Source organism: Chiloscyllium plagiosum, chromosome 22 (genome assembly GCF_004010195.1).
Source record: "Chiloscyllium plagiosum isolate BGI_BamShark_2017 chromosome 22, ASM401019v2, whole genome shotgun sequence".
Classification (NCBI taxonomy): Eukaryota; Metazoa; Chordata; class Chondrichthyes; order Orectolobiformes; family Hemiscylliidae; genus Chiloscyllium; species Chiloscyllium plagiosum.
This window is the reverse complement of record NC_057731.1, coordinates 50,801,675-50,822,082: the sequence shown is the minus strand read 5'-3', so window position 1 is coordinate 50,822,082 and position 20,408 is coordinate 50,801,675. Positions and strand designations below refer to the sequence as shown.

Below are 20,408 nucleotides of genomic sequence, written 5' to 3'. Positions count from 1 at the left end.
CACCCCACCTCTCTCAATCTCTTTTGAATGAAACCACAGCCCTATGGTGCATTAGGTCTACGGCAACTTTTTAACTCCGGCTTGTCACTCATTGAGAAGCTATTGGATTCTGGTAAGAGCTCAACTGGTTCACTAACGTCCTTTAGCAAAGGACATGGACAGTCCTGACCCTATGACAGACTCCAGTCTTATCCCAAAATGTCTCACACCTTCCCTTTGGAGATGCCTAACAGACTGTTTAATTATATCAAACTGCTCATCAGGTCATAAAATCACATCACAGCCAGTAACATCCACGTTCCAAGAACTGATGCATACATTTCCACATTAGGACCAAGCAATGGATCATTCCTCTCATTCCCTAACAAAGCTAGTTATTTGAGTTTGTTGTTATTTCAGCCTGTGTAAATAGTCCACCAAATGTATTGTACTCAAATGGAGACATTTACTAAACATTGTCCAAAAAGTCATTTACCTTTTTCAACACCTCAAATCACATAATCCCTACAGTGTAATAAAGAGGCCATTCAGCCTACTGTGACCTCAGAAAAGTATCCGGCCCTGACCCACCCCATCCCTACAAAAGCCCACCATTTCCCATGGCAAGCCACCCTAGCACAGTGCTCAGTGGTTAGCACTACTACCTCACAACACCAGGGACCTGGGTTCAAAACCAGCCGTGGGCGACTGTCTCTGTGGAGTTTGCACAGTCCCCCTGTGTCTGCATGGGTTTCCTCCCATGGTCCAAAGATGTGCAGGTTAATTGAATTGGCCATGCTAAATTGCCCATAGTGTTCAGGGATGTGTTAGTTAGGTGCATTAGTCATCAGAAATGTAGAGCAATCGGATTTGGGAATTGCTCTGGGTGGGATACTCTTTGGAGGGCTGGTATGGACTTGTTGGGCCAAATGGCCTGTTTCCACACTGTAGGGATTCTATGATTCTAGCCTGGACACTATGGACAATTCCCCATGACCAACTCACCTAACCTGCACAGCTTTGGACTGTAGAAGGAAACTGGAGCTCCTGGGGAAAACCCACACAGCCACAGGGAGAATGTACAAACTCCACACGGACAGACAGTTACGTGAGGGTGGAATTGAACCCGGGTCCAAGGTGCTGTGAAGCAGCAGTGCTAACCATCAAACCACTTGCCTACTTGCCCCCGTATTTAACAAAAGGGCAGTCTTTTGTTAATAAACATGCTTGGCAAACATACATTTTTTAGAGTCTACAAACCCTGAACCATTTTGTTGACAAGAGCAGAAAGCGATGATGTGTTTTGACTGTGACAGGAGACCGGGGGATGGAGAGAGTGAAAACAGGTGCAGTGACCTGGACTGCTCTTCAAAAGTGTTAGTATAGTCTCAATGGACCGAATAGTCTCCATCTGCACCACAGTATTCAATTGGAGGTCAACACCTTCAGATTGTGAATCCATTCCCACTCCTTCCCTTTCTTTTGGCTTTACTTGTACATTCTCTGTCACCGTGTCCTCTCTCCCCTCGGCCCACTCCAATGGGACTATTTGCTCGTTCCAATCTGGCAGTTAAACACACCATTGTTCTGTCATTCTCACATTCTGATCAGTTAATCTGAACTATCAACATCTTCTCCCCCAGCACTCCCCACGTCACGTCCGCTCTGAAGAGTCATCTTGCTCTCTCTCCATGGTTGCTGCCTGACCCAGTGTGATCTCCAGCACTTTTTTGTTTTCAGTACAGAGATGGTAATCTGCTCTGATATTCAATTCCATTTCTTCCTTTATGCCTCTGTAAGCAAATGAGGAAAGAAACAAGGCCCATCCAGCATCAGCTCCTTGCCATAACCCTGCTGGTTATTTAGATTCCCTACAGTGTGGAAACAGGCCCTTCAGCCCAACCAGTCCATACCGACCCTCCAAAGATTAATCCACCCAGACCCATTTCCCTCTGACTAATGCACCTAATACGATGGGCAATTTGCCATGTCCAATTCACCTGACCTGCACGTCTTTGGACTGTGGGAGGAAACCGGAGCACCCAGAGGAAACCCACACAGACACGGGGAGAATGTGCAAACTCCACACAGACAGTCGCCCAAGGTTGGAATCGACCCTGGGACCCTGGAGCTGTGAGGCAGAACCACTGAGCCACCATGCCGACTGTGAACACTGGAGCTCCTTTGACCTGGCTCAGATTGCTTCTTAACTTCCCATGTTAGAGACAAAAAAAACTGCAGATGCTGGAATCCAAGATAGGCAGGAGGCTGGAAGAACACAGCAAGCCAGGTAGCAACAGGATTAGGAGAAGTCGATGTTTCAGGTGTAACCCTTCTTCAGGACTGGGGGGTGGGTGTTGGGGGAGCAGCAGACTAAAAGTAAACCTAGGGTACATTTCGCCGAGCATCGCAGCTGGGCCCGCAGAGGCCGACCGGACCTTCCAGTCACCACCCATTTCAATTCCCCTAACCACTCCCTTTCCAGCCTCTCCCATTGTTAACTGCAAATTGGAGGAACAACACCTCATCTTCTGCCTGGGCAGCCTAGAGCCCAGAGGACTCAACATTGAGTTCTCCAATTTCAAATAACCTCCCTCCCCATCCCCTGACTCTCTTCCCAGCTCCTCCCTTTCCTTTCCATTCCTCTCATCGACCCTTTCTCCCTGCCACCAACCAGATTCATTCCTCCCATTGACCAATCAGGTCGTGCCCTCTACCTGTCCACATCCACCCTCAGTCCTGAAGAATGGTTACACCTGAAATGTTGACTTGAATTGAATTGAATTGAAGTTATTGTCACGTGTACCGAGGCACAGTGAAAAGCTGATTTCTCCTTCTCCTGATGCTGCCTGGCTTGCTGTGTTCTTCCAGCCTCTTGCTTGTCTACCTTTTAATTTCCTGCAGCAGCCTGGACACCCAATTCGGCTTCAGGTCCAATCACAACACAACGAATCTCTCCGACAATGACCTTCCTCAACAAGTGCTGAGGGGAACATTAATGTGGTTACTGCTGGTCAGAGTTACCCACTAGCCTGTCCCTGCGCCCCACACCACAGAGACTGAGGATGAAACGCTATCCCATACAATAACATGCTATATGAAAGTAGGCGGTTGCTTAGCTCAGTTAGTTGGATTACAATGCAGCATCAGCTCAATTCCTGCACCCTCTCTGAGTGCATTAAAGAGCCAACCAGATTGATGTGGGCCAGGACAGGTAAGGACTGCAGTTACCTTCTCTAAAGGGTTACGGTGAACCATAAGTTCATAAGATATAGAAACAAAATTAGGCCATTCGGCCACTCAAGTCTGCTCTGCCATTGGATCATGGCTGATATGCTCCTCACCCCCACTTTCATGTTGACTCCCCATAACCTATTAGCAATTAAATATCTGTCTAACTCCTCCTTATATTTATTTGGGGCGGCATGGTGGCACAGTGGTTAGCACTGCTGCCTCACAGCACCAGAGACCTGGGTTCAATTCCTGCCTCAGGCGACTGACTGTGTGGAGTTTGCACATTCTCCCCGTGTCTGTGTGGGTTTCCTCCGGGTGCTCCGGTTTCCTCCCACAATCCAAAAATGTGCAGGTTAGGTGAATTGGCCATGCTAAATTGCCCGTAGTGTTAGGTGAAGGGGTAAATGTAGGGGAATGGGTCTGGGTGGGTTGCACTTCAGTGGGTCGGTGTGGACTTGTTGGGCCGAAGGGCCTGTTCCCACACTGTAAGTAATCTAATCTACTCACTGCCCCAGCACTTTGAGGTACCAAATTCCAGATTCACAACCCTTTGGGAGAAATAGTTTCTCCTCAACTCTGTTTTAAATTTGCTACCCGTTATCCTAAGGCTATGACCTCACATCCCAGAATGTCCCACAAAGAGGAAGCAACCGCTCCACATCTATTTTAGATAGGTTTCTTCCAACAAGGATCATTATTGTACTGTCCTCAACCTCTCCCCTCACCTGAGGCACAGTGACCCTCAGGTCAAACCAGCACCAATCATCTGTCTCTCTAATGAGAGAGCAGTCCCATGGTCTGCAGGAGTTGTACGAGAATGACCCCAGGGATGAAAAGTTTAACATATGAAGAACGTTTGAGGATTCTGGGTTTAAACTCGCTAGAATTTAGAAGGATGAGGGGGGGACCTGATTGAAACTTACAGAATACTGAATGGCCTGGACAGAGTAGATGTTGGGAAGATGTTTCCATTGCTAGGAGAGACTAGAACCCGAGGGCACAGCCTTAGAGTAAAGGGAAGACCCTTTAGAACGGAGATAAGGAGAAACGTCTTCAGCTAGAGAGTGGGGAATCTATGGAATTCACTGCCACAGAGGCGGTGGAGGCCAGGTCATTGAGTATATTTAAGACGCAGATAGATAGGTTCTTGAGTATCAAGGGGATCAAGGGTTACGGGGAGAAAGTGGGAGAATGGGGTTGAGAAACTTATCAGCCATGGTTGAATGGTGGAGCAGACTCGATGGGCTGAATGGCCTAATATCTGCTCCTATGTCTTATGTCCGTATGGTCTATACAGGCATTGCCTACACATGAAAGAACAATTTCAATCCTTAGAAAAATGATAAAATACAGACTCTCATGGGATATGGGATAATAATTTCACAGAATTACTCTGGCTGATGAAAAACCTCCATCAAATCCTGTTGACATCTTTCAGACTGTTGACTTACCATGTTCTCGTCAGGACAAATACTTTCCAATAATCCCAGTGATCTGACACCAATTCCTCTTCCAAACCTCCAGTTTTCCAAATATGTTTTATTAATCAGCACCAGATTTGGCCACATGGAGTCACAGAGTCATACAGCACAGAAACAGACCCTTTGGTCCAACCAGTCCATGATGACCATAATCCCACCTGCCTGCACTTGGCCCATATCCCTCCAAACCTTTCCTTTTCATGTATCCATCTAAATGCCTTTTAAACGTTGTCAGTTAACCTACGTATCTTCAGGAAGTGGTGGATATGGGTACAATTACAACACTAGTAGATTCGCCATCTTTAAGGGCATTTAAATGTCATTGGATAGGCATATGGGCGAGAATGGAATAGTGTAGGTTAGATGGGCTTCAGATTGGTTCCATAGGTCGGCGCAGCATCGAGGGCTGAAGGGCCTGTACTGAGCTGTAATGTTCTCTGTTCTATGAAATTCATTCCACAAAGGAACCACCCACTGTGTACACTCTCACCTTAAAAATGCCCCCCCCCCCAAGTCTTCAGACTTTGCTAGGAAGCCTCCTCAGGGCTTGGCTGGATTAGAGAGGCCAAGTGACCTACTCTCACTCCACACCCCTATGTTTGTGTGTAAAATCAACATCCTCAATGTAGTCCTGATAGTGTAGAGAGAGCAGGCCTCAGAAACCTCAATTCTTAGACTTTATTAATTCCCTCAGGGAACATTAGGGAGGTTCGTGAATTCATTCACAGGATGTTAGCATCGCTGGCTAGGCCAGCATTTATTACCCATCCCTCATTGCCCACAGAGCAAGGTCAAACACATTGGTGTGGGTCTGGAGTCACATCTAAGCCAGACTTCCTTCCCAAAAGGAGATTAGCAAACCAGATGGGTTTTGCCCCCGACAATGGTCATCATTATACTCTTATTTCCAACTTTCACTGATTTCAAATTCCACCATCTGCCATGGAGGGAGTTAAACCCAGGCCCACAGAGCATTACCCGGGTCTCTGGATTAACAGTAGGCCATCACCTTATCCGAAATTCGCTTTCACAGGGAGTAGTTAGGACGGGTTTGGGATAGCAGAGATGAATTTGAGGGATAGAGTGATGAGATAGAGTCATAGAGTCATACAACTTGGAAACAGAGAAAGCATATTACAAAACTGGAGAGGGTTCGGAAAAGATTTACCAGGATGTTTCTGGGAATGGAGAGTTTGAGTTATGAGGAAAGGCTGGATAGGCTTTCACTGGAGCATAGGAGGTTGAGGAGTGACCTTATAGAGGTTTATGAAATCACGAGGGGCATGGGTAGGGTAAATAGACGAGGTCTTTTCCTGGGGTCGGGGATTTCAAGACTGAGGAGCACATTTTTGAGGTGAGGGGAGAAAGATTTAAAAAGGACATGAGAGGCAATTTTTTTACACAGAGAATGATTTATGTGTGGAATGAACGTCCAGAGAAAGTGATGGAAACGGGCACAGTTACAACGTTTGACAGACATTTGGTTGAGTTCTTGAATAGGAAACGCTTGGAGAGAAATGGGCCAAGGTGGGACTGGATTAGTGTGGCAACAGGGTTGGAGTGGACTGGTTGGACCACTAGAAAAAGTTAATTGGGAGCAGGATGGTGTCAGTATAAACCAGGTGGGCTAAATGGTTGTATTGTGTCTGTAGAACATGAAGTAGTTAGAATTTTGTTTTGGTGGATAAGATTGCAGTTTGGGTTTGTTTATGAAATTAGATTTCTGCACTTCTTGCAATAAATACTGCTCATTGTCCTTCACAATCACACCTTTGGCACAGTATTTGAGGATACTTATCCGATTAATGCCAACACACAACAATTCCTGGTTAATACATTTCACGAAACTTACAGAAACCCTGCTGCGTATGTGTCCGAAAGGTTGGTAGTTCCTCCAGCCCATGCTGGCCCTACTCCCCCAAGCCACACCTTCTTCCCTGGTGCATGAGAGTTCACCACCTGCAGGATGGAAAGGATATTTGACAGATTAAAAGGAGCAGGTGCTACAAACATTGAACAATGGAGATGAATTGGCTGTACCCTGCAGCAGATGGGTTGGCATCACCCAGTTCTCTTTGACCGAGCATGTCACAGTCCTGACGATTTACTTATTTTGGTAACTCATTGCAAATGATAAGGGAGTCAGACATTAGTGGAAAATGTAGATCTGAGGTCGCAATTTGATCTTAGTGAAAGGTAAATGCTAGTTTAAGAGGAATGGGCTATTCTATTTCTTAAATTCATTCATGGGATGTCAGTGTCTCTGGCCTGGCCAACATTTATCACCTGATGAAGGGCATTTGCCCGAAACATTGATTTTCCTGCTTCTCGGATGCTGCCTGACCTGCTGTGCTTTTCCAGCACCACTCTAATCTTGAATCAACATTTATCACCTACTGGACAGAGAGCAGGTAAGCTCATGGGTCTGGAGTCATGTGCATGCCAGACAAGGAAAGGATGGCAGTTTCCTTCCCTGAAGGCTAATCATGAACCCAATGAGATCTTGCCCAAACAACAGTTTCATGGAAATCATTAGATGTTTCATTCCAGATTTATTATTGAACTCAAGATCTATCAGAGCAGCAATCACACCTTGCCCCTCAGAACATTTCTTGGGCCTCCAGGTTAACAGCCTTGTGATAATACTAATAGGCCCCTTGCTCCCTGTATGGATGGAAATTCTATCTGAGCAAACATGCAACAACCTCATTGAAAATAATGCTTCAGTCATAATGCTCAAATATTTCAGTGTTTGGAGAATACCACAAGTCAAAGTACACTTAGCACCGTGACGGCATATCAATAATATATTGGACGCTCCTCTCTCACTGTCATCCTTAGAAAGTACGGGTGCAAGGATTGTCTAATAAGAACAAATTGAGCAGCATGGCCCTGTATTCTCTGGAGGTCAGGAGAATAAAAGGTCACCTCCTTGAAATATATAAAACTCTGAAAAGGTTTGGCAGGGTAGTCTCATGGAGATTCATCCTTTCGGCTGAAGGATTGAGAACTGGACTTCACTGTCTTAGGGCAGTGGAGATTTAGGATTATGGCTGGCAGATATTTCTTCGATCAAAGTATTGCAAAAATTCAGAAATCCCCACCACAGCAGATGCGAATGCTTGTTCTGTTATTGACTTTTTAGGTACCCTATAATGCGGAAACAGGCCCTTCAGCCTTCAGCACGGTGGCACAGTGGTTAGTTGGCACGGTGGTACAGTGATTAGCACTGCTGCCTCACAGCGCTAGAGACCCGGGTTCAATTCCCGCCTCAGGCAACTGATTGTGTGAAGTTTGCACATTCTCCCCGTGTCTGCGTGGGTTTCCTCCAGGTGCTCCGGTTTCCTCCCACGGTCCAAAGATATGCAGGTCAGGTGAAATGGCCATGCGAAATTGCCCCATAGTGTTAGGAAAAGCGTAAATGTAGGGGTATGGGTGGGTTACGCTTCGGCGGGTCGGTGTGGACTTGTTGGGCCGAAGGGCCTGTTTCCACACTGTAATGTAATCTAATCTAATCTAATCTAAACTAGTCCACACTGACCCTCCGAAAAGTAACCCACCCAGACCCACTCATGCACGTAACACTACGGGCAACTTATCATGACCAATTCACCTGGCCTGCACATCTTTGGAGTTTGGGAGGAAACTGGAGCACCCGGAGGAAACCCACGCAGACACGGGGAGAATGTGCAAACTCCACACAGACAGTCACCCGAGGCTGGAATCAAACCTGGGTCCCTGGTGCTGCGAGGAAGCAGTGCTAACCACTGAGCCACCATGTGTTCAGAACCAAAAGGGAATCGGGTGATACGTGCAGCAAGTGAGCAAGCAGGGTCAATGTTGATTGCCAACAGTCCCATTGAATGTCAGAGCAGCCATGTGAGGAGACACGGCCTTCATCTTCTACCTGTCATGATCTTACGCCAATTTTGATGACAACGTCAATGTGATTTTATTGTAGCTCACTGAACTGCCCAGCTCGCCATGAGCAACAGCAGGAGAGGTCTATCAGCGCAGTCATGATGAGAACAGTGACCTGGCTTCAACTCTCTCATCCAGTCTTAAGGTTCTAAAAATAATGCTGGTATCCCTGATTGGACATTTTATCCTGGACACGACACTATCACAATGTCCAAAGTGGGGATCTTTGCTGACTGTTACACAATGCTGTGCACAACTCCTCAGCAATCCATGTCCAAATGCAGCAGGAACAACGCAATATCCAGGTTAGGGCTCACCAGTGGCAAATAATATCCATGCTAGGCAATGAACATCTCCAATAAGAGAATCTAACTCTTGGCCGTTGATATTCAATGGACTCACCATCACTAAATCCCCACTATCAACATCCTGGGGGTACCATTGATCAGAAGCTGAACTGGACTAGACCTATAAACACAGTGGCTACAGAGCAAGTCAGAGGCCAGGAATCCAGCAATGGGTAACTCACCTCCTGACTCCCTGGAGCATATCATCTACAAGGCACAAGTTAGGAGTGTGAAGGAATATGCCCTGATTACCTAAGTAAGGGCAGCTTCACCAACACTCAAGAAGCTTGACACCATCTTGGACAAATAGTCAGTGAGGTCTGCAGATGCTGGAGATCAGAGCTGAGAGTGTGTTGCTAGAAAAGCACAGCAGGTCAGGCAGCATCCGAGAAGCAGGAAAATCCGGCTCCGGCCTGAAACGTTGATTCTCCTGCTCCTCGGATGCTGCCTGACCTGCTGTGCTTTTCCAACAAAACACTCTCACCATCTTGGACAAAGCAGCCCCTGCTTGATTGGCACCACATCCACAAGCATCTACTCCCTCCATCACCGACACTCAGTAGCAGCAGTGTGTACTATGTATAACAATCACTGCAGAAATTCACCAATGATCTTAGACAGCACCTTCCAAACCCACGACTACTTCCATCTAGAAGGACAAGGGCAGCAGATACATGGGAACACGACCCTCTGCAGGTTCCACTCCAAGCCACTCACCATCCTGACTTGGAAATACATCGCCGTTCTTTCGCTCTCGCTGGGTCAAAATCCTGGAATTCCCTCCCTAACGGCATTGTCGGCCTGCAGTGATTGAAGAAGGCAGCTCACCACCACCTTCTCAAGGGCAACTAGGGATGGGTAATAAATGCTGGGCCCAGCCAGTGATGGCCACTTCCATGAACAAATATTGAAAGAAACATTCCCATCTGTCTGACCCTCCTGACACCTGAACAACCCAGTGCCCACTGCCCCAGCATGGTCAAGTCATTCGGAGGAGTGCCTTTATGTAGCACCCAGTCTTAGAACTCACCGTTCATGATCTATTATACATCTGTTGGTTACAGCTTCATAAAATTCCTTCTGGAAAACCTGCTTTAGTTCAGATATGCTCACTACTTCCCTGTTACTTTGTATCAAACTGGAATATGTGGGGTGTCAATTTGCTAGCAAGTTGAGGGTTAGTACAGAAAGGAGTGGCATGGTGGCTCAGTGGTTAGCACTGCTACCTCACAGCACCAGGGACCTGGGTTCGATTCCAGCCTTGGGTGACTGTCTGTGTGGAGTTTGCACATTCTCCCAGTGTCTGCATGGGTTTCCTTCCAAAATACAAAGATGTGCAGGTTAGGTGAATTGGCTATGCTCAATTGACCATAGTGCTAGGCACATCAGTCAGTGAGAAATGGGTCTGGGTGGGTTACTCTCTGGAGAGTTGGTGTGGACTTGTTGGGCCTAATGGCCTGTTTCCACACTGTGGGCAATCTAATCTAATAAAGCTGAGAGTGTGGGATTAATTCTTGTACTCATTGTGGTAGTTGATGGAGGCCCTGCTGCTTCATTTTACCTCACACTCTGGAGTGGTTACTCATATAAAATGTATATACGGTTTTTTAATCCTTTAATTAATTTTCTCCTTTCTAAGTCCTGCATGTTTTGACTCTGGCCTGGTTTATAGTTGACAGTAAATCCCATCCGAGCTGATTCTGCTGCTGCCAACAAGTCAAGATTAGAGTGTTGCTGGAAAAGCACAGCAGGTCAGGCAGCATCCGAAGAGCAGGAAAATCGACATTTCGGGCCAAAGCCTGATTCCGGATGAAGGGCTTTGGCCCGACATGTCGATTTTCCTGCTCCTCGGATGCTGCCTGACCTGCTGTGCTTTTCCAGCAACACTCTAATCTTGATTCTGATCTCCAGCATCTGCAGTTCCCACTTTCGCCTTACTGCCTACAAGTGTATACTGTCAGCAGATATCACTGGATAGCAATCAAAATCTGGCCAATTCCGTTTCTCTCTTTCAAGCTGAATTCCGATGCTTGGCTTTGTCGACATACAGACATATGAAACTTCTCCCACCTCATCCTAGTTTCAAACTTCCAGCTCCGCACTGTCCCCTTGACTTGTCCGGACTTGTCCGACCTGCCTAGCTCCTTTTCCACCTATCCACTCCACCCTCTCCTCCCTGACCTATCACCTTCATCCCCTCCCCCACTCACCCATTGTACTCTATGCTACTCTCGCCACACCCCCACCCTCCCCTAGTTTATCTCTCCACGCTTCAGGCTCTCTGCCTTTATTCCTGATGAAGGGCTTTTGCCCGAAACGTCGATTTTGCTGCTCGTTGGATGCTGCCTGAATTCTGTGCTCTTCCAGCACCACTGATCCAGGACCAAGGAACAAGAGAAGGCTATTCAGCCCCTCAATCCTGTTCTATCATTCATTAAAATCATGACTGATCTGGTTTTAATTTCAACTCCACATGCCTACATACTCCTGATAATCTTTCAGGCCCTTTGAAATCAAGAAACTATCAACCTGTGCCTTACAAATATTGAAAGGTCCACAGCCTTTTAAGGAGGGGACTTACAAACCTCTGAGAGAAAGCAATGTTTCCTCATCTCTGTCTTAACTGGGTGACCCCTTATTGTTAAACTGTGACCCCTAGTTTTAGATTCTCCCACATGAGGAACATCCTTTCAAAATCCACCTGGCCAGGTCCCCTCAATTTCAATCAGTTAAAAATCCCCAAAAACCAGGTTATAGCCCAACAGGTGTATTTAGAAACACTAACTTTCAGAGTGCTGCTCCTTCGTCAGGCGGTTGTTCCTGACAGAGCGTCGCTCCAAAAGCTAGTGCTTCCAAATAAACCTGTTGGACTATAACCTGGTGTTGTGTGATTTTTAACTTTGTCCACTCCAGTTCAACACCGGCACCTCCATGTCACAATTTCAATTAAATCACCTCTGACACTGCTAAACTCCAGAGAATACAGGCTTAGTCTATCCTCATCAGGCAATACCCTCATTCCAGGTATGTCTCGTAAACCTTCTCTGAACTGCTTCCAATGTGTAACATCCTCCAGTAAGTATGGTGATTGCAATATGGTATCCAGATTGCAATGAGTAAAACTTGCGCAGAGAAATCGAAGCCAAGCGCATTTTCCCTTTCTTTAATTTCCCAACAACCCCAACCACCCCATGCTCCCCCCCTCACCCCCTTCACCCACCTCCCCTGGTATCCATCACCAGGACTTTGAAATTGTTGGGACTGCTGTTCTCTCTCAGTCTCTCCTTCCTGAGATTGTTAAAAATCACACAACACCTGGTTATAATCCAACAGGTTTATTTGGAATCACTGCTCCTTCATCAGGTGGCTGAATAGTGCTTCAGAAGCTAGTGCTTCCAAATAAACCTGTTGGACTATAACCCGGTGTTGTGTGATTTTTAACTTTGTCCACCCCAGTCCAACACCAGCACCCGAAATCATACAGAGAATCCCCTACAGTGTGGAAACAGCCCATCACTCCAACAAGTCCACTCTGACCCTCTGAAGATTATCCCACCCAGACACATTCCCCTATTATTCTGCATTTACCTCTAACCTACACAACCCTGAACACAATGGGCAATTTAGCATGGCCAATTCACCTAACCTGCACATCTTTGGGTTGTGGGAGGAAACCTGCACAGGCACAGAGAGAATGTGCAAACTCCACAAAGCCAGTCGCCCAAGGCTGGAATCGAACCCAGATGCCTGGTACTGTGAGGCAGCAATGCTAACCTCTGAGACACTGTGCTGCCCTGAGACTCACTTCCTGAAATTCACAGACTCTGAAGTAGCAACCCTGACGTGAGCAAACCACCCACCAGCGGGATGCTACAGTATCTATATGTCTTTCCACAGACTACCTTTATATAAGGGGCATGCAGCACACAGAGACAGCAGGTTGTAGATGTCTTTCATTGAGTACAGGTTAGGAAAACAAAATGAGGAGTGAGTAAGAATTGACCAGAAGCTCAGTGATTAGGAACCGAGATACCATTTGTTTTGATTCAGTGGAAGGCGTGCTCAAAGTCTCTTGAGTCACTAAACAGCCAGTGCACGCTGTTCAGCTTTTAAAAACAACCACATTGAGCTAGTCACACATCAACTTATTTTGACTGTTTCTATTACCATTACATTCTTAGCCACAGCAGGAGATGTCTGTTACATCCAATACCCTGTAGTAACTGTTAAGAACAAGGGATCCTTTTGTTTTCAGAAAGCAAACTGTCAAAGCCATCCCACTAAATTCTTAGGCAGTTGTAAACTTGTTTCTGAAACTCCCTAACTTCTATAAAAAACTTAGCAGGCACCACTGAGGGGAGCCTTGCATATTTTGAACACTCACAGGTTTTTAGGAGCAATGCATTTGTACGTCATGGAGCAGTGGGCTTGCCATACTCATGTGATTCCCGTCCCTTTTATAACCTACTCTCACTTTAATTTGTGGCAGTCATTAAATGTTTTCTTTCAAACACGGCTCATCATAGACTGGAGCAGTGCTCCAACGAAGCTCAGTGCAAGTTGGAGGAACAGCACCTCATTTCCCGCTTGGGGACCCTGCAGCCCTCCGGCCTCAATATTGAGTTCAATAACTTCAGGGCTTGAGCTCTCCCATGTCCTTACCCCAATTCCCACACATAGGAATTGTTATCAGATAGTCTGCCATTACATACAACCCACTGTTAGCCCCTAACAGTCCCCATTAACAGCTATCCACCCTCCTAGCCAGATCGTTACCCACTCCTTTGTCTGCTCAACTACTCTTCTATCTCTTTGGGCTCTATCCCCACCTATTGTTTATTCCTTACCCCGTCCACCCACACTACCTTCTGCATATAAACTGACTTTTCTTAGTTGCCATCAGTTCTGAGGAAGAGTCACTCAAGCGGAAACATTAACTCTGATTTATCTCTACAAGTGCTGCAAGACCTGCTTAGCTTCTCCAGCAATTTCTGTTTCTGTTCACGGTTGAGCTGTTGACCTCGAGTGGGCCATCCTACCAAATTTCACCAGCGCCTGACAGGTCCTGTCTTGTTGTGTTCTCTTCCCATCATTCTTTCTTCCTCTTTCCCATTGACAATAAGATTCACTGCCCCATTATCTGTCTGTTCCTTGTCGGCACTTAAAATCTGTGCAACACCCTCACCCCTCTCCTTCCATGACAACCTTACAACATCTAAAACCTGTCATCTTCTAACCACTGCCCCAACACACAACAGTTTCTTCCTTATTATAGAGTCCTTAAAAATGGATAACGAAGAGATATTTAAAAAGGAAAAGAGTAACGTGTGTTCTAGTGTCCACAGAGTTCCAAAGCGGAGTCATACTGGACCTGAAATATTAACTCTATTTCTCTCCACACAGATGCTGCCAGTGCAATGGTGGCTCAGTGGTTAGCACTACTACCTCACAGCGCCAGGGATCCGGGTTCGATTCCAGCCTTGGGTGACTGTCAGTGTGGAGTTTGCGCATTCTCCCTGCGTCTGCGTGGGTTTCCTCCCACAGTCCAAAGATGTGCAGGTTAGGTGAATAGGCCATTGCCCATAGTGTTCAGGAATGGGTAGGTTAGAGGCATTAGTCAGGGGAAAACATACGGTAGGGGAATAGGTCTGGGTGGGTTACTCTTCAGAGGGTTGGTGTGGACTTGTAGATTCTCTACACTGTAGGGAATCTAATCTAAAAATGTATTGCAGTTTCTCCAGTACTCTCTGATTGATTTTAAGTGATGGGCATGTAGGTGCAGTAAAGACTGTGAATGAAGAGTTAATAGATGATAGGAAATGACAGTTGAACAAATGATACGCTTTTCTCTTCTCTATAGAGAGCAATCAAAGACCATTCTAGGAAAGGCTGTAAATCAGGAAGGCAGGAAGGAATTTAATGAAAGTACATTCCCTCAGGAAGCAGGCCTGAGCAAATTAAGGGAGCTGCAGGCTGACAAGTCCCTAGGTCTAATAAGACCATAAGACAGCAGTATAGGCCATTCAGCCCATTGAGTCTGCTCTGCCATTCAATCATAACTGAAATGTTTCGCAACCTAATTTTCCTGTCTTCTCCACATAACCTTTGATCCCCTTACGATCAAGAACCTATCTATCTCCGTCTTAAAAGCACTCAACGACTTGGTCACCACAGTCCTCTGAGGCAATGAGTTCCACAGAGTCACCGCCCTCTGGCTGAACAAATTCTTCCTCATCTCAGTTCGAAAGGGTCATTCCTTCATCTGAGGCTGTGTCCCTATGACCTACTTTCTCCTACAGGTGGCAATATCTTCTCACATCCACTGTATCCAGGCCTTTCACTATTCTGTACATTTCAATCAGATCCTGCCTCCCCCCCAGCTAACTAAACGCATCAAGTACAGAGCCAGAGTCCTCACCCACTCCTCATATGACAAGCCCTTCATTCCCAAGATCATTCTTGTGAATCTCCTCTGGATTCCCTTCAAGCCCAGCGCAGCTTTCTTTGGATACGGAGCCCAAAAATGTTCACAATATTCCAAATATTGCAGAAAATATGGAGCATGGGATTGAGGGTGATTTAGTAGTTTGGATCAGAAATCGACTCGCTGTAAGAAGGCAGAGGATGGTGGTTGATGGGAAATGTTCATCCTGGAGTTCAGTTATGAGTGGTGCACCACAAGGATCTGTTTTGGTTAGTAAGCTTGTGGACGACACTAAGGTCAGTGGAGTTATAGACAATGCAGAATGATATTGTAGGTTATAAAGGGACATAGATAAGCTGCAGAGCTGGGCTGAGAGGAGGCAAATGGAGTTTAATGTGAAAAAGTGTGAGGTGATTTCACTTTGGAAGGAGTAACAGGAATACAGAATTCTGGGTTAATGGTAAGATTCTTGGTAGTGTAGATGATCAGAGAGATCTCAGTGTCCATTTACACAGATCCCTGAAAGTTGCCACCCAGGTTGATAGGGTTGTTAAGAAGGCATGTGGTGTGTTAGCTTTTATTAGTAGAGGGATTGAGTTTCAGAACCATGAGGTCATGCTGCAGCTGTACAAAACTCTGTGTGGCTACACTTGGAGTATTGCATACAGTTTTGGCCATTATCGGAAGGATGTGGAAGTGTTGGATAGGGTGCAGAGGAGATTTACTAGGATGTTGCCTGGTATGGAGGGGAGGTCTTACAAGGAAAGGCTGAGGGACTTGAGGCTGTTTCCATTAGAGAGAAGAAGGTTAAGAGGAGACTTAATAGGGGCATACAAGATGATCAGAGGATTAGATAGGGTGGACAGTGAGAGCCTTTTTCCTTGGGTGGTGATGGCTAGCATGAGGGGACATAGCTTTAAATTGAGGGAAGATTCATATAGGACAAATGTCAGAGGTAGTTTCTTTACTCAGAGAGTGATAGGGGTGTGGAATGCCCTGCCTGCTACAGTTGTAGACTCACCAACGTTAAGGGCATTTAAATGATCATTGGATAAACATATGGATGAAAATGGAATAGTGTAGGATAGATGGGTTTCAGATTGGTTCCTCAGGTTGGTGCAACATCGAGGGCCGATGGCTCTGTACTGAGCTGTAATGTTCTATGTTCTAAATTTGGTCTGACCAGAGTTTTATGCAGCTTCTTGTAATGAGAGGGCAGGGGGGAGGTTGTCTTATGATGAAAGACTAAACAGACTGGGTTTATTTCCATTGGAGTTTACAAAAGTGAGGGGGGTGACTAGGTTGAAGGAAATAAGACCCTGAACGACAAGGGGGACATGGAAAGGATGTTTCCTGTTGTGATTGACTCCAGAACTAGGGGTACATTGCTTAAAGTTTCCAGGTTACCCTTTCAAGACAGAGATGGGGAGAGTTTTTTTAATCTCCCGGAGGATTGTGTGACTTTGTAAATGTGTCACAGAAGGCAGTCGAGAGTGGCCCCCTGAATATATTTAGGGCGGAGTTGCTATATTCTTATTAGGCAAGCGAATCCAGGATTATTGGGCATGGATTCTTAAAACTTCACTCATGGGATGTGGGTATTGCTGGCTGGACCAGTATTTCTTGCCCGTCCCAAGTTGCCAATTCTCTCCCTTTCCCATCTTCGTTCACACTTATTTGATATTTCTATTTCTCCTTCTCCACTATTCAGAACCCTTCTGCATTGAGTCTCCATTATCTCTGCCTTCTTCCTCCTCTTCTGACCCTGTCAGAAGTTTAAAACAAATATTCTCCAATCCCTTTCTGAAGAGACATCTCAAAGTCGAAACATTCACTCTGTTTCTCTCTCTACAGATGCTGCAAGACCTGCTGAGTTTCTCCAGGGTTCTGTCTGTCTGTTTGTTTCTGCCATTCAGTTTTCTTCGCCCTTGCATCTTTGCCTGGGGCATTTCAATGTAATCGCTGGTGAAAACCTGAATTCCTTAAGATGCTTTTAGGTGAAAAGCAACTTGCTCCCTCTTTGGCATTGAGAGGGAGCTTGACCACCACCCATTTTTGCTGCTCAAGGCTGGACCAGTGTTGCACTGTTGTATACTATTGTTATAAACAGTAAGCACAGAGCAGAGTGCAACAGATAGCAATGTCAGCATTTAACTCACGTGTAATGCCAGGCTGCAATGAAGTTTCAAACTCACAGTTGGAGAAACATTTCAAGGTAGTGGTTGAGGATGCTGGGTCTGAACTTGATAGAGCTTAGAAGTGTGAAGGGGGAGTCTGACAGAAACTGAGGGGTTTCCACTAGGACAGACTAGGAGAGACTAAAACATTTCAAGGGTCACTTGTCTTTCAGAGTGGTGGATATTTTAATTGCCGTTCGGGTAAGAGGTATCCATGTTGAGGAACAGAAAGAAGCCTTTCACTTCACAGAAAGCTGGATTCATTTTTGTCAAGTAACATGTACATAAAGAACAGAGTAAAGATTTCACAACTCTGTTCCTGCAACATGCCTCAGCTCCAACTACATGACAGTCCTCCTTACTCCACCCTTGTGACATCTGCGCAATTTGATAGTTCTTGAACATTCTGTAGCTCCCAAATCACTTGCCATCTTTCCCAAAACTCTATGGTTGGGGCCCTTTAATTGAGTTTCCATCTATGCAGCACTTAGTAAAGCTATAAGTGACAGTTCCCCTCCTTGTTCTCCTTAATCTGTCTGCAACCTTTGACACAGCTGACCGTATTGTGCAAAAGCCCTTCATCAGAACCTAAGCCCAAAACGTCGATTTTCCTGCTCCTCGGATGCTGCCTGACCTGCTGTGCTTTTCCAGCACCATACTAATCTAGACTCTGGTTTCCAGCATCTGCAGTCGTCACTTTTGCCACGGCTGACCGTATTGTCCATCTCCAACATCTCTCCAGCTGTGTGGCCTGCACTCACCTGCTTGAATCCTGACCTATTCAGTTATAGCCAGAAAATCACCGGCATTGCCCTCTATTCTTGTCCCTGCACTGTCACCTCTGGTAACCCCCTGAGACTCTATCTCTGATACTCCCTTCTCCTTGTCTCAATGTACTCCTCAGTAAGATCATGTGAAAACTGTGATAGGTTTCACTTGTATGCAGATGATATGGAGGGGACTCTTGTGGCACTGTGGTAGTGTCACTACCTCGGAGCCAAGAGGCCTAGGTTCAAGTCCCACCTACCCCAGAGGTGTATAACAACATCTCTGAACAGGTTGATTAGAAAATGATGACAGTCAGGTCACTCCCTGTGACTTCTGTGTGATCCCTTCAGTTGTCAGACAGCTTGTCTAATATCCAGATGAGTAGAAAATTCTTCCAATTCAATATTGGGAAGACTGAAGCTGCTTTTGGTTCTTTGTCTAAACTCTGCCTCTCAGCGATGTGTCCATGCCCTCTTCTTGTGACTAAATATCTCAGGTTAAGTTCAGTGGCTCAGTAACCATCAAGTCGAGTATTCAAACACATGTCCATGTTATTGCTAAGACTACATAGCTCTCCCACAGCAACAATGACCAACTCTTCCTGCTCGTCTGTTGATTAATTTTGAACATCTCATTCCCAATTTGAAATCCCTCCATAGCCGTACCCTTTCCTATCTGTGCAACATCGTCCAGCTCCACAATTCTCCAAGTACATTTGTGTCCCATCAGTGCGAGGTCACTACCATTTCCAACAGCAAAGAATCACAACATCTCCCTTTGGCACAAAGGCCATACAGAACATGCTGGAAATTGGAAATGAAAACCCGAAGCATTTGTGGAACAAAAAACAGATTATTATTTCAACTTCCATATGGCTCCTGCTATTCCATTTCTTTTCCATGTTCCACTGGGCATTTTGAATACACCCAATTTTAAATATACCACCAATGGCAGCCATGCCTTAACCTCCAAAACCCTCTTCATCACTCTTTCTATTTCCTCCAGTAATACACATCTTCAACCTTCCTTCCTTCACCAATAATTCAATCTGTCTCTCTGGCTCAGCGTCAAATTCTGCTCGATACATTTTCTGTGAAGGACCCTCGAATGACATGCTACGTAAATGCATTATGTAATTGCAAGATGTGGTTGCATTTCAATTGAAGAGCCGCGAATGGTGGAAATGTGAAACTGAACCAGCTGAGTTTCTCCAGCAGTTTCTGTTTTTGTTTGTTGTTGAATTTGGCAGATTCTCCTGTTATTTTGAACGGTGACTGTTCAGCAAGGAGAGCGATTGTTTGATGTCATCTCAAATGTGATGGAACAACCGATTTGCAGATATGGTTACAAGCCTTACATGTGAAGTCCCTGTGAGAGGGAATGGTTGAAGGCACTGGCGTTTCCAACGTTCTTACTGATCCTAGCGGGACCTGGCTCAGTTCACTTTAAACATTGAGATTGTTTGGTGATAGAGGCACTTATAGAGTCATAAAGATGTACAGCATGGAAACAGACCCTTCGGTCACTTCTGTTTGGACCTGTCCTGGGTGTTTCTTCCCTCTATTTACTTGGAATCAATTTCCAGACTCCGAGATTGGCATTCAGAATGTCTTTCTATCCGAGTTTGGATCATCCTGTTATGTGGGTTCCTGAGCTCAGCAGTTTACAGCCTTTGGCAGGTGAGAATCCTCCATGTGCACCACATGGTTAACCCAACAAAGCCGAGCTCTGCTGAGCATGCTCTCTATATCAGGTATGTGGCATCTTGCATCTTGTGTTAGAAATCACTAAATCCTGCTGTGTTGCACGGTGTTTGTCCAAGGCTCACAGATAAGGCCATGATGTAGAGGTGCTGGTGTTGGAATGGGCAAAGTCAGAAATCACATGATGCCAGGTTATAGCCCAATAGATTTATTTGAACTCACAAGTTTTCAGAGCGTAGCCCCTTATTTGAACTCACAAGTTTTCAGAGCGTAGCCCCTTCGCCCCTATTGAAGGAACAGCGCTCCAAAAGCTTGTGATTTCACACAGAGCTGTTGGACTATAACCTGGTGTAGTGTGATTTCTCACAGGTATA

General features: G+C 45.8%; 1 protein-coding gene across 1 annotated transcript in view; it reads right to left on the bottom strand.

Moving 5' to 3' along the window:
- hpse2 (heparanase 2) overlaps positions 1-20,408 on the bottom strand; it is a 297,298-nt gene that overhangs the window by 88,550 nt on the left and 188,340 nt on the right. Inside the window, exon 8 of the mRNA XM_043713037.1 lies at positions 6,547-6,653. Within this exon, the coding sequence (XP_043568972.1) occupies positions 6,547-6,653 (107 nt within the window). The remainder of the gene's footprint in view (positions 1-6,546; positions 6,654-20,408) is intronic.